Here is a 24,331-nt window from a genome sequence, read left to right as displayed (position 1 = left end):
GTCCTGACTCTCTGTGGTCATTAAAAATCCCAGGGCGTTTCCGGAAAAGAGTAGGGGTGTAACCCCGGCGTCCTGGCCAAATTTCCCATTGGCTCTTACCAATCATGGCCTCCTAATAATCGCCATCTATGAATTGGCTTCATTACTTTGTTCTCCTCCCCACTGATAGCTGATGTGTGAGGAGCGTTCTGGCGCACTATGGCTGCCGTCACATCATCCAGGTGGGGCTGCACACTGGTGGTGGTGGAGGGGAGTCCCCATTACCTGTAAGAGCTTTGAGTGGAGTGTCCAGAAAAGCGCTATATAAGTGTAAGCAATTATTATTATTATTATTATTATTATTATTATTATTATAACCATTCTTGAACTGTAAGTCATATTATAGTAAGATATTAGCAGTTGGCCAGGAGACTGAATTGCCACCACTTATAACTATTCTTACCATGCGAGTTGGAGTAGAGCAGCTTCCCTCTGTTTTCTCTAGAACAGCATGGTATTCCCAATACTGTTTTTTCCCTAATTCTCACTGCTCGCGTTTTTACTTCATAACCAGGCTCAGAGAGATGGGAAGAAGCTGATCACAGGCTGCAGTGTCTGTTTTCGCCGGCGAAGGAGTATTGTACATCCAGACTGGACAGTTGGCTGGCTTTTTTTAATCTTGATGCTGATGTTTATAAATGAGGCACGGGGCCTGTTAAGTTAAGGACATGTGTTTCGTGTTGAAATCTAGCTCAGAAACTTTAAATGAAGTTCAGGAGAGTTAACATAACACGTTTACAGCTGCTGTGCCTTGTCGTGAGAGATCTGCGTATGCTCTCCCTGAAGTCTCTGGAGCCCCTGTCCTGGTGAGAGAGGACCTGTCCGGCTGATCTGGGTCCCTGTCGCAGGGGGGGAAACGCCTGTCTCTCTGACATCAGAATATGGGCTGAGGTTTCTTCCGAGAACCGAGGAGAAAACAATTTCATCCACTTTGTGTTCTGTGAGAAACTTTCTCCACGTGTCCGGAGTCAGACTGCTGGTCTTTGAGGAATTCCGTAGCTCATACACTGTCCGTAACTTTCCAGTGGGAAGAATTTCAGAAAGCATTCCCACATTTCTCAAAAATAGAATAACCATGAAGCAGGAATGGCAAATGGGAAGAGAGTAGAATTTGGCAACCTGTTGTTTTTCTTCATGAAACAATGACAAGCCCACCCTAAATTCTTAGATTTGTTTACCAGCCCAGATTCTCTGATCATGACAACCACTTTTGGGAGTTGTCATCACTATTACGTTATCTATTGATGTAAATCATTTTGTTTGATTCTTAAAACACTGTAGGATTTTCACTTGAACTCTTGAGGAAATAAAGTAATTTCCTGAATGGGAATATATATTGTGTTGTAGTTTATCCATGATGAGTTAATACTAATGTTCTGTGGTCTTCATATCATAAACGTTTCCTGGCTAGGAACACAGACATAATTCCAATATTGTATCTGTACTTATGTCTCTCTTTTTTCTCAGTACTTTTTCTTTCTTTAAGCATTATTCAGTTGCCATGTCAGCCTGAATACATTCATGTTCAAGGGCTGTAGATCTTTCTAGTTGTTGCTTAACTGATTAAAGCAGTAAGTTACCGTCATTTAAATCCATGTTGCTTTGCATATCGGCAGGGATCCTTCTAGTTTTTATATGATGGGGTTTTTAGGGAAAATTGCAAACAGTAATGAATATATATTTTTGATGGATGATGGATTCTGAGAGTCTTACATCAGACCTGTTTGACCCCAGTTTCTGATGGTCAAGTATGAAAACAAATGTGGCTCTAATATTAATTTTCTTCTAACTCACAAGTTGTGTAAATGCAAATTGCCCATGTAATATGTCTTTTCAGGATAGTGTGAGAGAAGTATTTATGTATTGTGAGCCATGTGACGGCTGTCATGGAGAAAAATTTATTAGACATAACACCATAAACCAGTCTCAGTTTCGCCAGTGTGCAGTGAGACGGGTCATTTATTAGTAGGGTTTATTAAAGGTGCATCTGTGTAACTAATCAATCTGAAAGCAGATATGGCCAGCAGCCATATCAACCTATAACTCACTGAAGATCAGCAAGTGTGAGCCTGGTTAGTACCTGGATGGGAAAAACTAAGGTTGCTGCTGGAAGAGGTGTTAGTGGGGCCAACAGGGGGCACTCACCCTGCGGCATGTCCCAGTATAGTGACAGGGACACTATACTGTAAAACAGGCGCCGTCCTTCAGATGAGACGTAAAACTGAGGTCCTGATTAAAAATCCCAGGGCGTTTCTCAAAAAGAGTAGGGGTGTAACCCCGGCATCCTGGCCAAATTTCCTATTGGCCCTTACCAATCATGGCCTCCTAATAATCCCCATCTCTGAACTGGCTTCATCACTCTGTTCTCCTCCCCACTGACAGCTGGTGTGTGGGGAGTGTCCTGGCACCCTATGGCTGTCGTCACATCATCCAGGTGGGGCTGCACACTGGTGGTGGGTGAGGAGAGTCCCCATTACCTGTAAAGCACTTTGACTGTCCAGAAAAGTAGTAAGTGTAAGCAATTCTTCTTCTTATTATTATTATTAACACCTTTCTGTAATATTGTTCAAAGCTTTAGAAATTTCCCTTGCAGAGGGCCAGTGGGAGAACAGTACAGTCCTGTTTATCTTATACTCCTCAGAAAGAGCACACTCACAAGCGTTGAGTGTGAAGGCAGCTCAGTGACCTGTTCTTGATAGAGAAGCCGATGAGCTTGGGGGGGTTGTGGAATCTGGTATATCACATTAGGGCATAATTATATTTCCTTCTTCCCAGGCCCCTGTGTGTTCAAAGTTTTTCAAAGCCTGTAAAATTGTATCTATCCATCTGTCTATAAGTATAGATGTATACGTATCCGTCTATGTATATATTCATTCGCTGTTCTTTGTAACATATCTCAATTAGCATCCATAATGCAGTAATGTCATAATTAAAGACTCAATTCTAGTAATAAGTCTGGTTTTAAATCAAATCTAGTCTTGGTAAGTACCTGAAAAAGACATAAAAAACCTGTTATTCTCTCCCTTCTCAATAGTCAGAGGAAACTAAAAGATAGTGGGGCAGTATCATGTGAGCAAGTCAAGAGATTGTCAGGTTGCTCACGGTAACATAGTTCTCAGATTCTGTCAGACGACCCTGTTGCTGCTACAGAATTGTCATGCAGCTCCCGGTAAGACTAGCAAGTTCTGTTTCCTGACCCTTTATTGACCTGGGAGATTGTTCCCATGGAGACCAGCAGAGTTCCTTGGATTTGACTATAGCGGGACATAGAAAAAGCCTTTGGGGTCACTTTCCGGACAGATTAATAACAGAATACGGCTTCTCGCTAAAACCGTTCCTTACAGTCTGCCCGGGCTGCAGCCCGGTGAGCCGCGAGCAAGGGTGCGAGGCGAGGAGAACAGAGTCCTAGAGGCAGGCTCCTCGCTGTCCGAAACGAATGCTTTGTACTGTTCAAAAAGCTCGGGAACACCGACTTTTGCGGGAAGCTTACAGTTAACTGGAAATATTACAGATCAGTAAAACCATGTGTTTAATAATAGTCACATAACAGCTGCATTCCTCATCTTTGTAGTTAGAAATAAAAACCTATCCTTATTAGTTATCCTTATGCGAGTACACTTTAGAATTAAAACTGAGCATTTCCCCTGAAATAAAATGAATTCCCTTGTAATATTCTTCGAGAATATTTCAGGATTAAACATAAATGATATTTCGATAATATTAAAGCCAGAGCTGACTGCCAGAAAATAAATGGGCAGACACTCAAAATATTAGTCTTCTGATTATATTTGACAATATTTAAAACTTTGTTAAATACTTAAATGCATGTCTTTTTCTTGTTTAACTACACTGCAATAACCTGTTTACAATTATAGACATCACAGTTTATTAACTTGTGTACAATACACAAGTAGCTCTGTTCTACATAATCTTGCAAGGCCACAGTAATCTGTTGTTTCAGCCCTTAAAAACAACTACATGAATCTGTTAAAGAAAGTGGGTGATGTAAGCCTTTCAGGAGGTTTTCACTTTTCAGAATATTTGACCCTCCTTTTACTTCTTTTCTGGAGCATCAAACTAGGGACCTGTTACTGCCTTCTAGACTCTACAAGTCACTTTGGACTTTGGAAAGCATCTGCTGAATAGATTTGTTTTTTATTGCGTTGTTGAAGAAACAGTTCCTAAAGGGCTTTCTATTGCAGGTCTAAAGTCTTCCCTGTGGCTGCTGTAGGATTGGGTTGCTTTTCTCTGCCAGAGGTTTCTGAACAGGGAACCAGGCGAACCAGAGGGGAGGTCTAGCTGTAAAAACAGGGAGAGGTCCAATTTTGCACCAGCGTTTTACATTTAAAGAGTAAAAATCAGCCTCCTCTCACTGGATGATAATCTGCCTTTGGTGTGTTTTTACATCATTTTAAACTCTTTACTTGAAACATGGTTCTTCCATTGTGAAAACGTACTGTAGGTAGTCCCAAAAACAAAGCAGACAGCTGACTGTAGTCAGTAGGACCTGAGGGATCATGTCTAGGGGGTCTTTTAAATATTATGACCAGTGTTAAGAGGAAGCACGTGGCCTATATGAGCATGAAAAGAAGTGATTGGCATGGTTTACTTAATTCTTCGAGCAGCTTTGAAAATCTAATAAAGTTCATGTGATCTTTCTGTCTTCTTTCCGTAGCAACAACTGTGTTAGAAATAGCCACTCTAACTACTGTACTGCGTCGCAGCATTTGAAGTTCTTGTGTTCTGCCTGTTATTGCTGATGGTTCTGATTTTGTGATGAAAGGAGAGGTCTCTACATTGTTTTGTCCTTGGACCAGTAGCATTATCTTCTCCTGATATTATTATTTGTAACACACCACCAAAAAAACATTCGCTTAAGTCATGCACAGATGGATAAGAAAACTGCTGAGCTGATTGCATTGCTTAAGGACAGCTTTTATAAAGTTCAGCACATACAGTGCCTCTTTTTAAAGAGCCAGATCTCATTGTGGTATTGCTGGCATTATTTCTATCAGTATTGCCTGCCTGTGATGCCTGTTTCCATAGAGATGGGGTGATTGGGGTTTTAATAAATTTTACTTTAAGCACAAACTGACTCAAGAGGCTGCCTCCTAACTTTGTGAATTAAGTCTTGTTCAGATTCACTCCTCTCCTCAAAAACGCCTGTCTGAGTCAAACAATACAGGCTCTTGTCTGGGGGCTGAGCCCGAGTCCATTTGGAGCTGTCCATGACTGGGATTCTGTAGGTGGTGACTGCACTCGGTTGTGCAGTCTCCAAGTTTTAATCATCCTTGGAGTTTACAGAAGAAGCATAAGAGCGCCCCCTAGGGCTTAGAGGACACCTCCGTGGTTACGCTCATATTGGTGGGTGGCTGGGTGATTGGTGTGGCTGGTGGTTATAACCGATCCTGGACCAGTCTGAGACATTGTGGGGACTCGTAGCTCAGACAATGATTAGGGGGTGTTCTCAGTGGAAAGTGCGTGTGAAAGGCAAAGAGGTCAATTTCAGCCGATAAATAATCTGAGCAATAAAAAAAGACATCGTTTGGTAGCTTTAAAGTTCACGTATTTGAAAAAAACATTTCAGAGCAGGACGGCTGACAAGGTTGCAAGTGAGATGAGACTGTTTGGCTCATCTGGCTCGTTTCATTTCTAGCCAACGCTTGTCCTGCGCATATGCTTTCAGAAAGAGCAGGGTGTCAGCTTGAACTAGGTTCTCACAGCCCGTTTTGTTGCCCATAGTTTCCCCATGGTTTCCTCTTGTGTCACATGATTCAAGCTGTTCTGTTCTTCTTGAAGTTCATCATTGGGATGACTTTGAGTACCAATCCCAGTCCCTTTAAATGATTTTCTCTTCAAAATTAAACTGATTCGGTTCTTCCAAGTTAATTGGAAGGTGTCGGTGCAGGACATTCCTTTAGACCTGGGATTAAACCCGCAGGTCTTCTGTGCACTGATTCCAGAGCGCCGATGCCCGTTTTGTAACGTGGTGTCCGGAACGGTACACTAGTATTCCCAAATGGTGTCTTAACCAACCCGGCTGCTTTCACAAGAGAAAGCCGTTGGTCTGTGCTGGGTTGCCTCAGCAGGCTTCACAAAAACAAAGAAAACAGCAGCGAACAAAAGAAAGCAGTGATTCAGCACTTCTGGCAGCCCTGGGTGAGGACGGAGACAGGGGGCTGACTGAGCTGTGGCACGGCACTGGGTACTAACAGCAGTGGAGTCTCCTGGCAGTGCGACAGAAAGGCTCGAGCTGCATTCTTCAGGGAGGGGGAGTTTTTAATATCAGCTGGGCTGTCAGGACAGAGAGCTCCGAGGCCAGAGGGAGAATGCTGTGTAAGCCCCTCTCCCCTGGCCTGGAAACCAAGCAAGTGCCTCACAGAATGAAGATTTCCTGAAGCCTTGCGGTGTCGCAGTGCGCAGTGCCCCCCCTGCAGACAGGAGATAAAATAGCTTCCAGGACGAGGCTGGCTCCCTGTCAGGTGCGAAAAGGACTTTTTGTCCGTGTCCCAGTGAGCGATTTCATTTGCAGCCAATACATTACAGACTGGCCACTGTTTAATCTCGACTGTTTTCCCAAATTTAACAGCAGGGGATTCATCTTCCAGACAAGACTTTGGAGTGATGTGACTGTTAAAGGTCTTTAACTTTCTGAGGGTTTTTGTCTTGTGTGTGGCGGCATTAAGTTAGTTTTTCTTTGGCTTTTGCTCCAAAGTTTCGCTATTTTATCTAGTTTTGTAGGTTAAGGTGTCTCCTGCCATTGCACTGTGATTTCTCTCTCCTTTCAGCACCAAAGTATTGATTTATCTCCCTCTTGTCGATCATGGTTTTGAATTCTACAGCTATTTTTATCAGTGGTCTGATAGAATAATTTCCAAGAAACTCTGATTATCGTATGAGTGTATGGCCACTGTATGTCCACATAGGAGCCCTTATTCCTCCTTATTAAGGAGGAATCTTCAAGTCAACATTTAAGACTTATTGGAAATTTTTCTACATTACCTTTTTCACAAGCAACGGTTATACAGTGTGAAATGGCTTCACTTTTTTGCCAATTGGTTAAAAAATCAGATTCTTTGTTTTAAAAAAAGCTGCACGCTGCATTGGACAGATTGTGTTCTGCATGCTGGGCTGCCCAGTGGTTGATTCCTGTGCTGTTTGATTGCAGCTGGTCTCAGAACCGCGCACAGTGGAGGTTTCAGAAGACGAGACAGACCTGGCTTCTGCAGCACATGTACGACAGCGACAAGGTAAGCAAAGCTGAGATTCTATGCCAAAATCAAATTCTTTGCATTCTGAAAATAAAAAAGAAATTGTGCTTCTTGGAAACATCTGCTCCAAGGAAAGCCTTCTGATGTTACTGTTTGGCTAAGACAGCTTACCATATCCAGTTGCAGGGTTTGCAGTGCAGATTGACATAGCAGGTTTATGGCACGTGTCCCATTTTTTCTAATCTTCAGATGCCTGTGTTCTGAATAACAGATCTGTCTGCGGAATAGTCTTCTGCTAGTAGAGATAAGAGATTTAAAGATCACAGGCTGTAAAATATTCCTGGCTTTGCCAGCTGTTGTGCAGAAGCCATTCCTGATCCATGAGTGTCTGTTCCTGGGAAGCATGTGAGCTCAGTTTCTGCTCCAAAGCTCAGAGAGTCAGTCACATCAGTGCTGTCCAGAGAGAGATGGGGATGAGACAGGGAGAATCCTGTCCAGATTGTCAAAGCACTTAAAACGTCAGAGTTTAGATATTTGCAAAGTGCTAATGAATAATGCATTAGAAATGTCTTAATTCTGGACTTTTTAAAAAAATGATCAAGCACTTAAGTAGTTTCCGCATGTGTCTTGTGGTTCGTATTTCACTCTTCATTCTGTAGTTCACTTTGTTGACTTTGTCTAAGCCCTTGAGGGAATTTGAGTACTTTTATCGCTTGTTCTGGCATTATTGGTTATGTTCCTCACAAATGACAGATGGTGCCAAATTACCTACACAGAATCTATGATTCAGTACAGCTGATTACATAGTGCAGACTATCAGCCACAGCTGTGCCTGTGTATGTTTATCTGCCTGAAGCTTTGCTATAACTGTTCCTCAAACCACATCTCTGCTCTTTGCTCCTTATAATACTGGCAATAAGACAATTATGATAAAGGCCTGCTCTGCTTTTGAAAAACAAACCTTATCAGTATAGACTGACTCAGATACAATTAAAAGTATGGCCCACAACCAATTGCAAATTAAAAAAACTAGTACTTAATTATACCTTGATGAAATTCAGTCTCTTTTGGTCATTTACAGAGAAAACAATAAGGGAATTTAGAACAAGTAGTTAAACACAGTAAAGGTTTTAAAGTCAACCCAATGCACTACTTCAAAAGCTCTTGTGAGAAAAGGAACACAGGTGGAAACTGAGAAGATATGCAAGAGACCCTTCTTTACACAAAGAGTTGTGGGGGTCTGAAGCAAGCTACCCAGCTGTATTCTTGAAGTCAATTGTTGAAGTGGGGGGGCTTCAAGTAATGGCTGGATGAGATCTTTGGATCAGTAGGTTACAGCTGTCAAATTAGGGTTGACCAGATGCTCGCTTCTCATTTGAAACCTCCATGTTCTTTAAAAAGCTTCAGCAAAACCAAAGGTGACTTGAGATTGCGAAGTGGCAGGTGAGGGCGAGGTGGGTATATAGTCCAGGCGCCTGTGGGCTCTGGCGATGTAGATGGGCGTGGGGGCGTGAATCCCGGGTGTCTGACTGTGCCTGTGTGATGTCTGTGTGGAGGTCCCGGAAGAGAGCTTCGCCATCCTCCTGCAGTACCTGGAGGGGCTGCGCGGCAGTGCGCGGGACACCACGGTGACGCGGGCCGAGGCGCTGGTCAACGAGCGGGACGGGACAGAGAGCGGGGACAAGGAGCGGACGCGGAGGGCCAGGGAGGTCATCCAGCTGCTGTCCTGAGCCGGAGTCCCGGGCTTCCGGACTCAGAGGAAGGGGAAGGGGATGGGGAGGTGGGGGGGGATTTTTATTACAGAGTTTTTAAATTTCAACTCTCACGGTAAGTCAGAGTCATAGTCGGACGGTTTTAAACAGAATCGTGGGCAGATCAGTCCACTACAGAGTAACAACAGAGGACTGTTTATGAGAAGTGCTTTTTGCTCATTTTTTGCATCTCGATTCGACTGCACATGGGGAAATCATCATACACGCATATCGTTGCATATAAGGACGATTTGTGCATGAGACATCGCTGTGTTCAATTTCTTTCTCCTGCTCAAAGCAGATACAGTATGGTGGTAGGCTGGGGGGTTTATATGCCTCCATGTGTTTGTGAAGAAATGTTCCTGCCCTGCAGGGGCTGCTGCCTGACAGAGTCACGAAATGAGCCAGTTTGGCACCATCCAGACCCATCCGGCTCCTCCGTCCGGATTAAAGATGTGAAACATTAGTAATGACTTCAACAGCCAGAGATTAGGCTCCCTCAACCTTACTTTACTTTCCTGGTTTGAATTAAAAAGTGTTTAATGCCTTGCCAAATGACAGAAGAGACTGCGCTTTCTGTCTGGTCTCCATTGTCAAAAGATGCAAATGCAACCAAACTCGACATCTGTTCCCTAAGCTAGAGGCTTCTTCATGTTTTAAGAATCACGTGTAAGAACAATCCCCTAAGTAAAGGAGTACGCCTTCTCGTTTTTCATTAAGATTGGCAGGCCTGAACAATGTTCAGCGAATTTTGAAAACAGGAGTCTTTGCATGTCCTTTTTGTTTCAAAGGGGGGTTCTGTTACAAAGTTTAAAGCAAGCTTTGAAAAACGATACATTTATTATATAGAAAATGGGAAAAAAAACAACTGGAATTTGAAACCTCTCATTGTCTCTTCTGTTTTGTGTTTTGGATACAAACAGTCACCTTCCGTAGGGTACTTTTTCTTTTAAGGGTGTTCTGAGCAGATTTTCACCATACTTCCAATATTAATAAGATATGCGCTATCAAGGAAGATTATACATTCTTGTGTGCATTTTCACCCTGTGAATTGTGTTTTGGAACAAATGATCAACATTCAAATACAGTTTGAGTCAGACTCAGAGGCTGGAGACTCAGGTCAGGGACAAATCCTTTGTAAGAGTTTTGAATTATTCTAAAACAACATATCCATATTGTGAGAAAACACAGGAATAGAATAAAAGTTTTTAACCTGATATTGTGAAGACATAAACTGTAAGATCTCTTGGAAAAAATAAAAAAAATGATTGTCACCAAGTTCTTTTTCAGATCATCAAATTCTTTCATGATTATCTTGAGAGCTTCTCATAAGGCTCAATGATGATGGTGTATTTAAACCTGAGAAATCCAAATGGTTTCTTATTGCAGTCCAGTGAGTGCGGCACCCAGTTTTGTAGCACTGTAGAGGAGCAGAGCTTTAAAGAGGGAGAGACAGATGACCTTGCACCTCGAGTGGGTTATGTCCAAGTTTCCGCTTGTTTCTGTCTTTTTACAGCCTGGACGTCTGCCTCCCATTCCACTGTTAGACTTGTCCTCCAGGTCATGAATGCAGATCAGCACAGTTGCTCATTGCTTGTGAAACACACACGCTTTGCACTTCCTATTAAAGCAGGTCACATTAGTGTATTGTACAGTAGATACAGGGATCAGGCACTGGCTGATGGAAACTGCTGAATGGGGCTGAGGTTCCATATATTAACTCAGTCTTCTGTTTGAACATGCTGAACTATAGTTGCGTTTTAACACCAAACGTGTAGTACCTTAAAGTCTCTTAAGGATAGCATGTACCTTTTAGACTCTTAACAGATGTTGTTTTAGGGTTAAGAGAATGTTTGAATGATGTTAGTTGTCTGTTCTTTCTATAATTTAGATAGAATTATCCTCAGATGTTCACACCAATTTGTCAAATCCCAGTGTCATGTGTGTTGTGTTTTAGTGGTAGTATTTTAACATCAACTATGAGCAAGTAGTTCCTTGTTTTAGACACAAAGAAAAACTGTAATACTGTATACTGTTTGTAAGAACCACCACAGCAAATTGTAGCACAGTTGGCCAGTTCTGTTTATTAGAATTTTATTTCAGGAGCTAATTTGCTCAAAGGAAATGTTTTTTATTTGAAGTAAAAAACTGTTTAGCAGAACAATACACCAATACATGGGTTGATCTAATAAAAAACCTATTGCAAAATAGCTGAGGGCACTGTAGCTGAGCTGCATCTGCACAAAAGTCCCTGTCAGCTCTCGAGTCCTTCACAGTGGCTCCCATCACCTTCACCTGCCTGCAGTCTACCTGCAGTCCTGCTCTGAGCTTTCCACTGACACGTCTCGTTAAGAAGTGATACGAATCCTCATTGCCTGTAATGTCACTTGCTCAAGTTGTTGGCAAGGATTCTGCATGTTGTTTTATTGGGGTGTGTAGTGTTTATGAAGGAGCTGTGCCTTTTTTAGCCTCATTCAAGCAGCTTTATTTTTAAAATGTCCTGTTTGCATTGTGTCTGTGTTGTTGCTTCATAGCCAGTTCCGTTGGCTGACTTAACACATAACAAGGCTGGACCCGTGTGTGTCGTGTCCTAAGCTTTTCAGCACCTGCAGAGGCAGATGTGTGCGCTCAGCGTCCACGAGCCTGCGACTGTTTTATTTACATTTTTCCCTTAAAGGCTTAAGGCTCGGGTTTTGTGAAACGAGATACACACACGCAAGCCTTTGGGCACTAAATAAGATTTTATTCTTGGATCTCTTTAAAAATGGAGCTTTTTTTCTGCCACAACCACATACTAAACTTGCCCCAGGAATGGCTGAATGCGGGTGATTGAGGTTAGGGCAAAACATTTGGGTACAAGGGGAGTTTCTTGCTCAGCAGGAATACAATTAAACAAGAATGTTACATATTCCGTCTTGTATGTACTGTACACAAGACACAGAGAGATACTGTACAAGTTTTCAAACCATTGTTAATTGTTTTATCTATTTCTTTCTTGGGTGAGTACAAGCTTGTGTTTCACATAAATAAAATGTTATATACAAACTCAAAACATTTCCTAGGAATATGAGCATATGTTGCTTTATGGTGTTGTAGCCTGCTATGTTTTGTGCTCAAAGAAAAAATCATGGCTGGGCTTAGACTTTAAACAAGCAAATCGTTAAAGATGTTTTTATTTCTTGTCTGCTTTTGCTTTGTAACAGTTTTAATTTACCTTGTGTGGGAAACATGTTAAAGTAGCGAACTTGGCCTTTAATCTGAAATGAGTCTGTATTAAATACATACGTATTTGTATACATATAAACGTATTAATCTGAATTGAGTCTGCTGCACAAACAGCTGGGGGTGCAGCTCTGAAAGCGGTGTTGCTGGTACTGTAAGTGCACAGCAGCCTTGTCTTTCTGGAAGCAGTGAACATCCTCTGGAAGGGCAGGAGAAGATGATCTGGGGAGTTTTCTGTTCGTTTCCCTTCAAGGACCACCTAGAGATTCGTCAGACAGGCCTCGGGCTGGTATCAACAGCTATTAAAGGGTGATGTCAACGTTGTTTGTGTTGTTTTTTTTGTGTTCAGTCAAGGCTGCAGCCCCATCCCTCCCCAGTCTGAGCAAACAAACGGGGGGGTTTGTGCAGCTGTGCAGCCAAGTGATGGATCTCAGGGTGCTGCAGGGAGGGGGCCCCTGCATCCTCTCACCAGCTCCAGAGGAGGGACCTGACAGCTATGAGCCAGGCTGTGAGGACCCCCCCCTTCTTTACAGACACAAGATACGCCCGCACACAGCCGCAAATTAGAACAGTAATTAGCTTGTCACTCATTCAGTGCCTTGGTAGTATCATTCCTCAGGAGGAATATCCTATCCAGGCAGATTAAAGGAGCTGAATCTTGTGCCATCAAGCATTCAGAATCCTCAGGTATTGGTAAATTCACCCTAGGGTTCACACTTAGGAAAGTGTAGAGGAGATGCATTTGGACTAAAAATAGGGGGTACGTCTTTAGACAATGGGTCACCTAGTATTTCTGGACCAAACTACACAGCCAAGACATTGAAAGTGAACTTGGAATCCTTTAAGAAAAGAGATGTGTGTGATTTTAGTATCTATACCCAAGGAGCAAGATGACCTGAAAGACCTTTCAATTCCAAACCTTTGTATTCTCGGGATCTGGGCATTGGAGAGGCCATTTATGGGTCATGTCAGGCTTATGATTAACACAGCTGTAACCACTTTGTACCAGATAGACAGTGACTCAAATCTGATCATTGTGTACCCAGTCTCCAGGTAGGACTGGGCAATCTACAGTTAAGACTGTTCAATTGGACTTCAATAATGTATAAAGAAAAGAAAGGTAAGTAAGTGCTTTGTCATTGCTAAAGAGTGCTGGTATAGTCTATGAATCATCAGCACACACTGAAATATTTCTCTTATTTACTGGATACAATCGTTTTTATTTAAGTTTACATAGAAGAAAGAATATGTACTAATATGATGATTTTTTTTATTTTTTTTTAGCATTGTAAACTTCCCCCACCTTTCAATCTGTTAAGCCAACATTAAATCCCTGGTAACTTTTGTAGCCTTGAATTATGCCCTGGTAGCAGGACTGGTCTTTTGGTACAGTGAAGCTTCATTGAGCTTCGAGACTGGGAGGTGTCTGAGAGACAGAGTTTGAATCCCATGAAGGAGACAGCTGGACGAAACACAATGCGTAATGCGTAATGCGTAGTGTGTGTGTGTGTATCTGCGCATCTCTTTGCTCCAGATCCATCCGTGAAAAACGTTGCAACAAACACAATGTGGGCCTTGTTTGAGAGGAGGTTTCAGTTCATAGTGAGCTACTGGAAAGCGCAGGAAGAGTGGTGGAGCAGCACTGATAAACCGCGTCGATATTGCTCCGTAAGGTTGAGAGAGCAGGGAATTTTACCAAAGGCAAGAGAAACGGATGAAACCAAAACCACACAAGTGGCTAATCCTGTAAAGGTTTCAACAAGTGCGGTTGGATTAGGATGCGAAATCCTTCCCACTCGGGCTTTGTTGAATAAACAACTTGTGTTTTTTTAAACCGAACACAAAGAACTGGGAGGTTTTCCTCCTCAGACTTGACATGGTTTGTGGATATATACTGTGCAGAAGCAGGAGCTGGCATCACTGTACTTGTGCACACCTGTACAGTAAGCCATACTGGAATCATACTGCCCCATTCAGACTGTTTATATGCAGTCAGTTCAGGACCAGGTCGGTCTATTTTTCAGTTTCAGTACAGTGTGCTGTGATTTGCAACCTTCCTGAAAAGCATAAAGTCCAAACTGAGTTGAGCAACCTTTTAGAAAGCTGTTTAAGAAAAAATAGAAAAAAATGTTTAATTATTCTATACTATTTGACCTGGACCCTTGTGTCTTATAGAGCAGAATATTTCACTTTAGATGTCTGAATAGTGTAACGTACTCCTTATTATAGTCTTATGATGTATGTTTGGAACAGGGTTTAATAGCATATTCACATGTTAAATATGATCGAAATGACTGTGAAATCTGTATTACAGGTTATTTATATTTACTTTTAGAATCCCAAATTTTCACCCTCTTTAAATTTTAACCCTCCTGGTTTTGAAACCGTCTGGTGTTAATCAGCTCAGCTTTGCTGCTCAAACTTGTGCAGAGTTTGAGCCGACTTGGTAGTGCTGGTCACTAAAAATAATACTTCCTTACAGGTATATTGCGCTTTTCTGGACACTCCACTCAAAGCGCTGTACAGGTAATGGTTACTCCCCTCCACCACCACCAGTGGATGCAGTTGCAGCCCCACCTGGATGATGCAACAGCAGCCATAGTGCACCAGAACGCTCAACCCATATCAACTATGAGCGGGGAGGAGAACAGAGTTATGAAGCCAATTCATAGATGGGGATTATTTGGAGGCCATGATTGGTAAGAGCCAATGGGAAATTTGAGTCAGGACCTTGGCTTTACATCTCACTAAAGGACGGTATAGTGTCCCCATCACTATACTCGGGCATTAGGATCCACACAGAGGCTGAGCGCCCCCTACTGGTCCAACTAACACCACTTGCAGCAGCAACCCAGGGGGTCTCCCGTCCAGGTATTGGCCAAGCTCACACCGGCTGGGCTTCAGTGGGTCACAGGGTGATGATAAACAGTAGCTGCTGCCAATGAGTTTATTTTTTTTTTTACATGATTTTACTGTTTTTTATGAAAGAATACTTTGTGGTGGTTTCAAAAAGATGTACTTAATCTAAGAGATGGCATGTGCCAGGCATGCTGAGGCCTAAAGAGAAGAAATCAGGCGAATCGATTGGGTTCGTTAAAGAACCTAGAGCTCAGCTGGTACACGAAGCAATAAGATACTCTGCGCCTCCAGGAAATGAATTTGAGACGCCTGATTTAGAGGCTGCTGTGTGCACAAAAGAGCTCTTATTGTATCCGGAGGCCTGACTGGACTGCAGGCCTGTCATTAACCTTCTTTTGTTTTGAGGGCTTTAGTTGCCATGGTAGCCAGTCAACCTTTGAGCGGGGAAACAGTGAGGGGACCTCTCCAGCAGTGTCCACAGCACTGGACTGTTGAGCCACTTGTTTGCTTAAGCAGCAGGAAGCAGTAGGAGCCCTGTCAGGCTCGGGTTGCCTTGTTGGCAATGACCATTTACAGTGTTGCCGAAGAGGCCGCTTTGAGACGCACCCGAAAAGAAAACAAAATCTACAATATTAAGAAATGTTATAAGAGCCGATACACACAACTGTAATCATCGTCCAACACTGGTGAAGCAGGAGAGAGATTTAAAGGGGAATTAAAACACTTTTTTATATTTTGGGGTTAGACAGAATCGGCATCAATGAGTGCATTTCAAACCACTATAAAAGTAAAATGTACACAGTAACATGTAATTTACATCGCGAAATAGACAACCTTTCCAGATATGCTCAGCGCCATGTTCTGCGATTATGATTGAGACAAAACTTCTGGTGATGTGCTGCGGCCATCTGACACTGTAAATAAGCAGGTTTGTGAATACATCTCTTTTAATCCAAAAGAAATATTGCTGTCAATTTTGAGACGGTTTTGCTAACAATTACTACTCGTTAACTCTGCATGCAGATCACGATGGAACATTTTTGTAGTGAAATGTCTGCTGCAGAACCTGTATACGCTTGTACTTCACAGTACATTAGTCATTACAGTGACTAGTGAGCAGGAAGGGCTGCTTCACGTCACAGATTGTGGGAATTCAAATGTGAGTTTGCAGCAAAATGGCAACATACAGTACTTTCAAAAAGTTAACAATTTTGTGCTTAATTTGAAATTCGTAATTTTTTTCTATAATGTCAATGAATTTATTTTGTTACCAGTCTGAGAATTTGGGACTGCAATTCCCCTTTAATCCAGCTGAGGAGTGTGCCTGAACTGTGCTGCGTGAGTCCAAATTCAAATTCAAAAATCGTATTAGCATAACCATAACCATGAATCACAGTATTGGCAATGCATTTATAATTAGCAAGACATTTATAACAAAAACAATATTATTTGAGACTCATTCTTTGTTTCTCAGCTTGTGTATTGGAATGCCAAATCTATAGAGGTTCCTCCCACCGTATGATTGGACAGTGTGCTGGTTCTGGCAGGTCTAGGAACTCTGGGATTCGATTCATTATGTTAGGGAAGAATGTTTTGTCTACTCTCTGAGTATTTATTGCTGCTTAGCAGGAAGAGCAGCTTTGTACTTCTCTCTGCTGGCAGTGGGACCACAGCCTTTCCTCTCTGGGCAGCCAGGTTTGCCTGTTTACCCAGTTTCTCTGTCCAGGCTGTAGTCATCTCCCTACTCAATATGCAGTCTTTCATTTTGGATACCATGGAGTATAGCTCATCTTAAAACGTTGAACTGCTGAGAAGTATCCGGAACACAAATACAGTAGCTAGCGTTCAACAAGGCCCTCTAGTGGTCATTCAGGAGTAGTGTCAGCTGCACTATCTCCGTCGTTAAATTGGAAAGAGCTGCATTACGTTATACTGTAGATGTGTCTAGCCCGCTCAACACCACTTGACATTGTTCCAATCGCTGGGTGCGTCTTCCCTAAGATCCTGTTTTGAATTCTCTCTCTTGATTTGATGGAGCATTAGGTTTTTGTGTGAATTTACCTTGAGCTTCGTAACGCCTTCTGTTGACCAGTTGCAGGGGATTGATGGCACACAGGATACTGGGGAATACAGTTTACATCTCTCTCGATCAGAGCAGAGGGTGCATGCAGCTGAAGCCCATGTCAAACCCTGTAAAACAGGAGCTGTCGTAATTCTGCGTTCCCCGATTACTTCTGAGTAACTCACAGCCCCAGTAATCCTCTCTGCTTGCCTAATATATTTAAGGAACAAGTAATAGGTTTATTCCTTCATCCTTGGAGCCTTCTTCGGCCGAAACGTTGTTTTCTTTCTTCTCTTTTCAGCATGGAATTAACCTATGACTTGTTCCTTTGCAGCCTACGCATGCTGACGCAGCTACCCACCTGAACTAATATATTTAACGTCTGATGGATCTTGCAGCAAAATTTGATGGAACGGTTATAGCCGAACTTCTGCCAGCAGAAATATTATATATAAAGAAAAAGGGATTAAACCGGTCATATAAAGACCAAACGAAAAGAAAACGACAATCCTTTCAGATGATCATAGCTGTTAAGCAACGTGTTGCAAATTAGAGTGATGTTAGTGACCATGAGATCTCTTGAACACAGCAATGCCGCTGTCAGCTACGGAAAGGCGAGGCAAAGATTCCTGATTAAGTAGGTAGCCGCGCCAGCAGGCGTAAGCTGCAAAGGAACAAGCAAAGGTTTATTCCATGCTGAAAAGAGAAGAAAAGAAACACGTCGTTTCGGATGTGGAGCCTTCTTCGGGTTCACATCCGAAGAAGGAGTCCAGATTTGTGAGTATATAACAAAAAGGGACACAAACCCACTGAGTGGAGGTTAATTAGTTATGGTATTTGAAGCATGTACTTTTGAAAAGGCGATAAATAATACTTCTGTATACTTTAAAATTGAAAGCAAAGTGGTTTATAAAGTGGATTTGTGACAACACACTGCGTGTATATAAGGCAACACGAAGCCGTAAATAGTCCAGTACAAATTGATCAGCATTTTCCGTTTAATTGGAGTGAAATGAAGAGTTTGAATTTCGGTCTTGCGGAACTAAATGTCAGCGGACCTGACCTGCGCTATTGACTTTACCCGGAGGAAATTAAAAGAGGGCGTACTGCTGTTTCAGACACGTGATTGAGTCATTTGTATTGTGCTGTTGGACTGCAGTAGTGGTGTACCCTTACTAGTGACAGAAATGATATTAAACAAAGCAGTTTGTTGTTGAGTACTATTCCGAAAAGTGAATACAGAAGGTTGGTAACTCTTATTTTGCTGCTTGGTCATATTTGGCATTGGTTTTAAAGTTTGTACTGATCTGAAAAGATGTCTAAATCTTAATCTCAGACGTGTTAATTTTCCTCTAATGTGGGTAAGATTTGTGTATACAAATTGAACGTCTTAATAATCAGTGTGATTACCGGTATTCTTAAAGTAATGCAATATTTATTTCGATCTAAACTCTGGAATACCCTTAACACTTATTAATAACATCCCGCCGTTTCAACTCCCTCCCTCCTATGTTCAGGAAAGCAAGGAATGCGATTCCGGATTGTGTAGGATTCCGTGATGGAAGAGGTAATATTAAAGTTTTGTTTCGTAATTGTTATCGTAATTGTTATCTTCGTCTACCCGTTTGAGATGTGGTTGTGGGCATATATATGGTACTATTTTAGTGTAATCCACTCTGAGCTGTTTGAAAGAGGGGCTTAAAGGGTCATTTTGAAACAACATGCAGGGCAGCTTTCTCAAAGGTTTCCATATGGTGATCTACCAGCAGCGATCTGAAAGGTTTTCAGAAACGGAAAATCCTCGGCTTCTCTTCTTGACTACTTCTCTGAGGGACAAATAGAGAAGGTTTGGAAGACGCAGGACACCCCAACTAACTCCTGATAAGAGCTGTAGAATTCAGAACAAATGTCTACTGTAAAAGGACAGATAACTAGTTCTCAAAGGAACAAGTAATGGGTTTATTCCAGGCTGAAAAGGGAAGAAAGAAAACACAGTTATTACCCTCACACCTGAAGAAGGCTCTGAAACGTTGTGTTCTTTTCTTTTCAGCATGAAATAAACCTATTGTTCCTCCGTAGCCTACGCCCGCTGGGGCAGCTACGCACCTGAACTAGGATGACTAGTTTTGTTTGGGTTTATTTGAAATGGAACGTGACCAGAGTGTGTTGGGGACAGGCCAGAGGGGTTGAGCAGCATCAGTAAGCCGGGAGAGAAACCTGCTCATGGTGTCGATTCCTGTTCAGGCTCCCTGGGGCACCTTCCAGGATGAACTTGACTGGTGTATCCAGAAGCTGGAGACGGGCTTACTGACAGGCCCCAGCCCTGAGCAAGGTGAGCCACACCACAGCACTGGCACCCTGGTTTCCCACACAGCGTCCAAGCTAACAAACATTTCGCAGTACGGTGTTGAAGCACTTGGTCCAGGCAATATATTCTTACCTCAGTCGTCCAGTTTTGTTGCAGTGGCAGATGAAGAAGCTGTTCACAAGGGAACACTGCTCAGTTAGTGCCGTTGACATAAAGCAGATGTGTATCAAAGTGTTCCCTCCTGATGGCCGTTAAGATCTGCTTGTGGTGGGATTTTAAATGGTTTGTCAGAAATTGTATAAAGAGTGAAATACTTGTTTATTACATTAAAAAATCAATTAAAGAGTTTGGGATGACACATGTTTAGTCTCCTACATGCACAGATTACATGTTAACCCTCTTTATAAATCAGTGAAGGACTATCCAGGAACATTGCCCTTACTTACTGTTTGCAGTACTGACATGGAAAAATACACAGAGAGTGTTAAGAAAAAGTGAAGCAAGTTTCTGACAGTGAAGCAGTAATCAAGCAATCACTTGCTGGCAACGAGGGATGACGTGTGGAACCTTGGTCTTGGAAAGAGATGATCCGTGTGGGTTGTGCGTGTTCGGAAGCTGTTCTGTCAGTGAGGGCCTCACCCCAGTCCTGTCTCTGCCTGACTGCAGCGCAGGACAAGAGGAGAGTGCTCAGTGTGCTGCAGTCACGGGGCTCCTCCTTTGTGCAGAAGAGGCGGGTGATGCAGAGCGTGTTTGGGGATTATCGCCAGAGAATGACTGAGGAGTACAAGACACAGGATGGCTCAGGTACCCCAGACCTCCTGTTGTAATAAGATCAATGCCTTAACAACTATGTTCAGTGTTGCTGTTCTTGGAAATGTGGTTCCCATTGTCATATCTATACAGGTACTGAATTTCATTGTTTCATAGTTAAGTTTTCAGTCTTTTAACTTCATACGCTTCCTTTGTATTAATAATCAATAGGATGCAATATTGCAATATAACTCACAACTGGCAACCCACTGAAGCTAAGCAGGTGTGTGCCTGGTCAGTACCTGGATGGGAGACCTCCTGGGAAAAACTAAGGTTGCTGCAGGAAGAGGTGTTAGTGGGGCCAGCAGGGGGCGCTCACCCTGTGGTCCACGTGGGTCCTAATGCCCCAGTATAGTGATGGGGACACTATACTGTAAACAGGTGCCATCCTTCGGATGAGACGTAAAACCGAGGTCCTGACTCTCTGTGGTCATTAAAAAACCCAGGGCGTTTCTCGAAAAGAGTAGGGGTGTAACCCCAGCGTCCTGGCCAAATTTCCCATTGGCCCTTACCAATCATGGCCTCCTAATAATCCCCATCTATGAATTGGCTTCATTACTTTCTGCTCTCCTCCCCACTAATAGCTGATGTGTGGTGAGCGTTCTGGCGCACTATGGCTGCCGTCGCATCATCCAGGTGGGGCTGCACATTGGTGGTGGTGGAGGGGATCCCCATTACCTGTAAAGCCCTTTGAGTGGAGTGTCCAGAAAAGCGCTATATAAGTGTAAGCAATTATTAATTATTATTGTGGTTAGTGTTGTTTCCAGATTTCTAAATTGTACTGTGAAGTTAAGCAGCTTTGAAAGCTAGACATGACCAGAAATACATCTGTTAAACAGTGAAAATGACAAACTACAGCGTTTACTACACTACGGCTGTGTGTGTTGCGGTATGGCTGGTGTGTCGAGGGATGAGGGAGTGTGATGCGTTTCTGTGTGTGTGTTGTGCAGGAGTTGTGCCCCAGGGGGTCGCTGTGCCGGTAGTGGGGGCTCTATACCACGGAAGCAGAGAGGGCAGCAACTTCACTCCCAGTGACACCTCCTTCACCTTCAACTTCTTCCCAGAGGGTGTGCCAGCAGAGGTGGCAGCCGAAACGCCCCCCCAGGCCCCTGGCGCGGACGTGGCATCGCTGGACCCCCACCTCCTGCAAGGGCAGAGCTCTGGGTTTGCCTTCAATTTCCCGGTCCCTGCCAGCGAGCCGGCGGAGACGGAACAGAGCACAGCGGAGCAGGGGCCGGACCCTGGAGAGGGGAACTCTGGGAATGCGCAGCAGAAAGACCAGGACCCTGAAGCCCCACCTTCCCAATCCAAGAAAAAGAAGAAGGCCAGCAGGAAGAAACCGCATGCAGAGAAGAGCAAGAGCCAGCAGAAACAGCCACCTGCATCGCAGGAGGCAGAACCCAGAAACACAGGGGAGCTGGCGGCTCTGGTGAGTCGAGTGCCCTTCTGCAGCAGGCTGGGGTGAAGGGTGTTGAAAATATGCTTTGTGTTTCAAGTTACACTTTTTCATTTTTTTTAGGAACAGACACATGGCACAAAAATACTTTTGGTGAACCTCACTCCAGCAAAATAGTTCACCCATGATTAAAAGATAGCAACCCCAGCTTTTCCAGTGGTACAATATGACCTTGAAATATAATTGTGTGTGTCAGTTTAGGTCTGCAGTTACTCCCATTTTTTATGTTTGCTCTGGAATGTGTGTCATAACTTGAATCTGAGGGAAACACTGTTTGTTGAGGTTTTGCTGATCACGAAACATCTCATCTGTCCAGCCCTAACAAAAGTTATTCATCTAACCCAGCTGTAGTTTGGAAATCCGCAGATAATTCAGTTAGAGTCCCAGTTAATCTGTTAAAATATTTTGTGTTGATCACAATTATCAAAGGCATCTCTCGTGTGAGTTTCCAATCCCATCAAGGCGCCAAGCTGTTGTTTATCGGGCTGTGTGAGTTGCGTAAGGCCTTAATATACAGAATGGCCATTATGGTTCTGAAAAATTCTGTGTGTTCGTGTTCCAGTCCCCAGAGCAGCAGCTGGCCAGGGAGCTGGACTGGTGTGTGGAGCAGCTGGAGCTCGGCTTGAGGACGCAGAAGTCCACTCCCAAACAAGGTGAGCCAGCAGGACACTGGAGTCATGGAGCCTGCCTGCCTGCCTGCTGCAGTTTTTGAGAACATGTTTTGAACTCGCAGATGCCAGCTCTTTAGGATCAGTATGACAATAGCAGACTTGCCTTGTCAGGGCTGACGAGTGCTGAGCCTGTCAGCTCTAAAACTGGGCCTTGGTCCCCACCCTGATCTGCATCTCCCAATCATTTGGGTAGTACTTGTGCAGTTTTAACTGAAGACTGCAAGCAGATGGTTACTGAGAGTACAATATCAGCTGCAGTTCACCTGGTCGCTAGTGGAGTTTTAAGTAAATAGTTGTGCTGGTTTAGTTTTAAGAAGTGAAACAACTGTAAACAACTTCCCTTGCTCATAAGCGAGAGTATCAGTGTCCCTCTTGAGAATTAAAACAAGAGGGTTACAGTTTTTCTGTTATGGTTTGAACTCTTGTGTGAGTATGCGAACTGCAAAGGAACATGTAGATGGTAATACTACATTGAAAAAGAGCCCCTTTTTTTTTTGCTTTTGCAGACTAGAATTGATGTCTGCTTGTGTTGTCCACCCACAATTGCAGTTCCTCACTCAAACCACAACCAGGTTTAACCAGAAACTCTAGAAAGTCTCAGCAGAGACAACAGAACCTGTTTTGTGGATGTTTAATTGTGTCTGGGTCTCCACTGCTGGCAGTGGAGGAGGCCAACCGTGCGCTGAAGACCCTGCGCAGCGACAAGGCCCCGCTGGTCAAGAAGAGACAGGTGATGAGGGCCATGCTGGGGGACTACAGAAAGAAGATGGAGGATGAGAAGGCCAAGCAGGTGAAGCTCATGCAAACAGGTGAGTGATCTATAGGAAAACATTAAAAGGATTGTTGCTGGCCACTGTCTCTTTATCAGCAGCCTTATCAGCTGTGATGAACTGCATTAAAAAAATCTTAAATTAAACCCTCTGTATATACTGTATGGTTCTGAAAAAGTCCATTTAAAAAGTAGCCTTCATTGATTAACAGATAAGACAAACTTCTGTGTGAAAATCTTTCTTAGAAGAAACGGTTGTCCAATTGTTGCATTTAAATGATTATTTTCTCATCAGTGTCTGTGTGTGTGTAATAGGTGTCGTTTTGTGGATGAAAAAAATATTGGTAATACAGAAATTATCTCTGCTCACCTTCAGACAGTTTGAACAGTACTGTAACAACCTGAATGTTTCCATAATTTTGGATATAAGAGCAACTAGAATGATTAGTGGTACATGAGTATGTCTTTCATCTGTGGTTTATGTGTTCTAAACTTCATCCCTAGAATAATTCCAGTGCATTTACAATTTCCAATAGAAACTGCATGTCTGCGGCCAGTTTCTATGGAGCCCTGCCATTCTCCACATCTTATCCTTTCCCGTTAGCTCTGAAGTCGGCCCGTGTCACTGCGGTCTCCGCGCCCCCTAAGAAAGCAGTGTTTCAGCGGAGAGCAGAGCCCCAGACACAGGCGGGACCCCAGGAGCCAGGCCCACAGAGCAAGGAAGACCAGAGGTTTGTCTTCACACCAGCCCAGGAGGAGTTTCACTTCAACTTCTTCTAAACTGACAGGAGTTCTGTCAGACAGTTTTGTGTAAAAAGAAAATATGGTAAGGAAGAGTGAAGTGCAAGAGTTTTCTCTCTTACTAGAGAAGATGTTAATGACTCAAATTGGGGGGCATTGGGTAATCGGTGCTAGAAGTTCTAGGTAAAAGTGAATTTTATCATTTCAGACTTCTTGAGATGAAACTTTTGTAATAACATGACAAGGAAAGTCACCTTGTAAGGCTCTTCTAAGTAAATAGTCTTTTTGTATGCATCTGTATGGTTTAGTAAAATAAAAAAAAAACGATTTTACAGCCTTTACAATTTATCATTGCTACACCGTTGCAGATTAGCAAAACTTGAGTCTGGGTTAAATGGTTAAAAAATGCACATAATGCTTTCAAAAATGACA

General features: G+C 43.0%; 2 protein-coding genes across 5 annotated transcripts in view; both read left to right on the top strand.

Annotated features, from left to right (window-relative positions):
• The window catches only part of LOC102689887 (uncharacterized protein C7orf50 homolog), a 129,419-nt gene extending 119,140 nt beyond the window's left edge, over positions 1–10,279 (top strand). The window contains exons 5-6 of the mRNA XM_069180758.1: positions 7,208–7,289; positions 8,807–10,279. Of these exons, the coding sequence (XP_069036859.1) occupies positions 7,208–7,289; positions 8,807–8,980 (256 nt within the window). The 3' untranslated portion in view covers positions 8,981–10,279. The remainder of the gene's footprint in view (positions 1–7,207; positions 7,290–8,806) is intronic.
• Positions 10,280–18,250: 7,971 nt separating this feature from the next.
• Positions 18,251–24,231, top strand: c19h8orf33 (chromosome 19 C8orf33 homolog). Of its 4 annotated transcripts, none has more exons than XM_006637089.3 (8): positions 18,251–18,389; positions 18,662–18,711; positions 19,389–19,476; positions 20,119–20,256; positions 21,213–21,691; positions 22,281–22,371; positions 23,052–23,198; positions 23,763–24,231. In XM_006637089.3, exons 2-8 carry the CDS (start codon positions 18,703–18,705, stop codon positions 23,936–23,938), a joined length of 1,128 nt encoding a protein of 375 aa, XP_006637152.2. In that variant the 5' UTR covers positions 18,251–18,389; positions 18,662–18,702; the 3' UTR covers positions 23,939–24,231. The 4 variants fall into 4 exon arrangements, with proteins under 4 accessions (XP_006637152.2, XP_069036854.1, XP_015215499.2 ...); XM_015360013.2 differs by having other exon boundaries at positions 18,252–18,389; positions 21,327–21,691; XM_069180753.1 differs by lacking the exon at positions 18,662–18,711.
• The last annotated feature ends 100 nt before the right edge of the window (positions 24,232–24,331 follow it).

This window comes from Lepisosteus oculatus, chromosome 19, assembly GCF_040954835.1.
Source record: "Lepisosteus oculatus isolate fLepOcu1 chromosome 19, fLepOcu1.hap2, whole genome shotgun sequence".
Taxonomy (NCBI): Eukaryota; Metazoa; Chordata; class Actinopteri; order Semionotiformes; family Lepisosteidae; genus Lepisosteus; species Lepisosteus oculatus.
The sequence above is the reverse complement of the archived record's forward strand: the minus strand, read 5'-3'. Positions and strand labels throughout refer to the sequence as shown.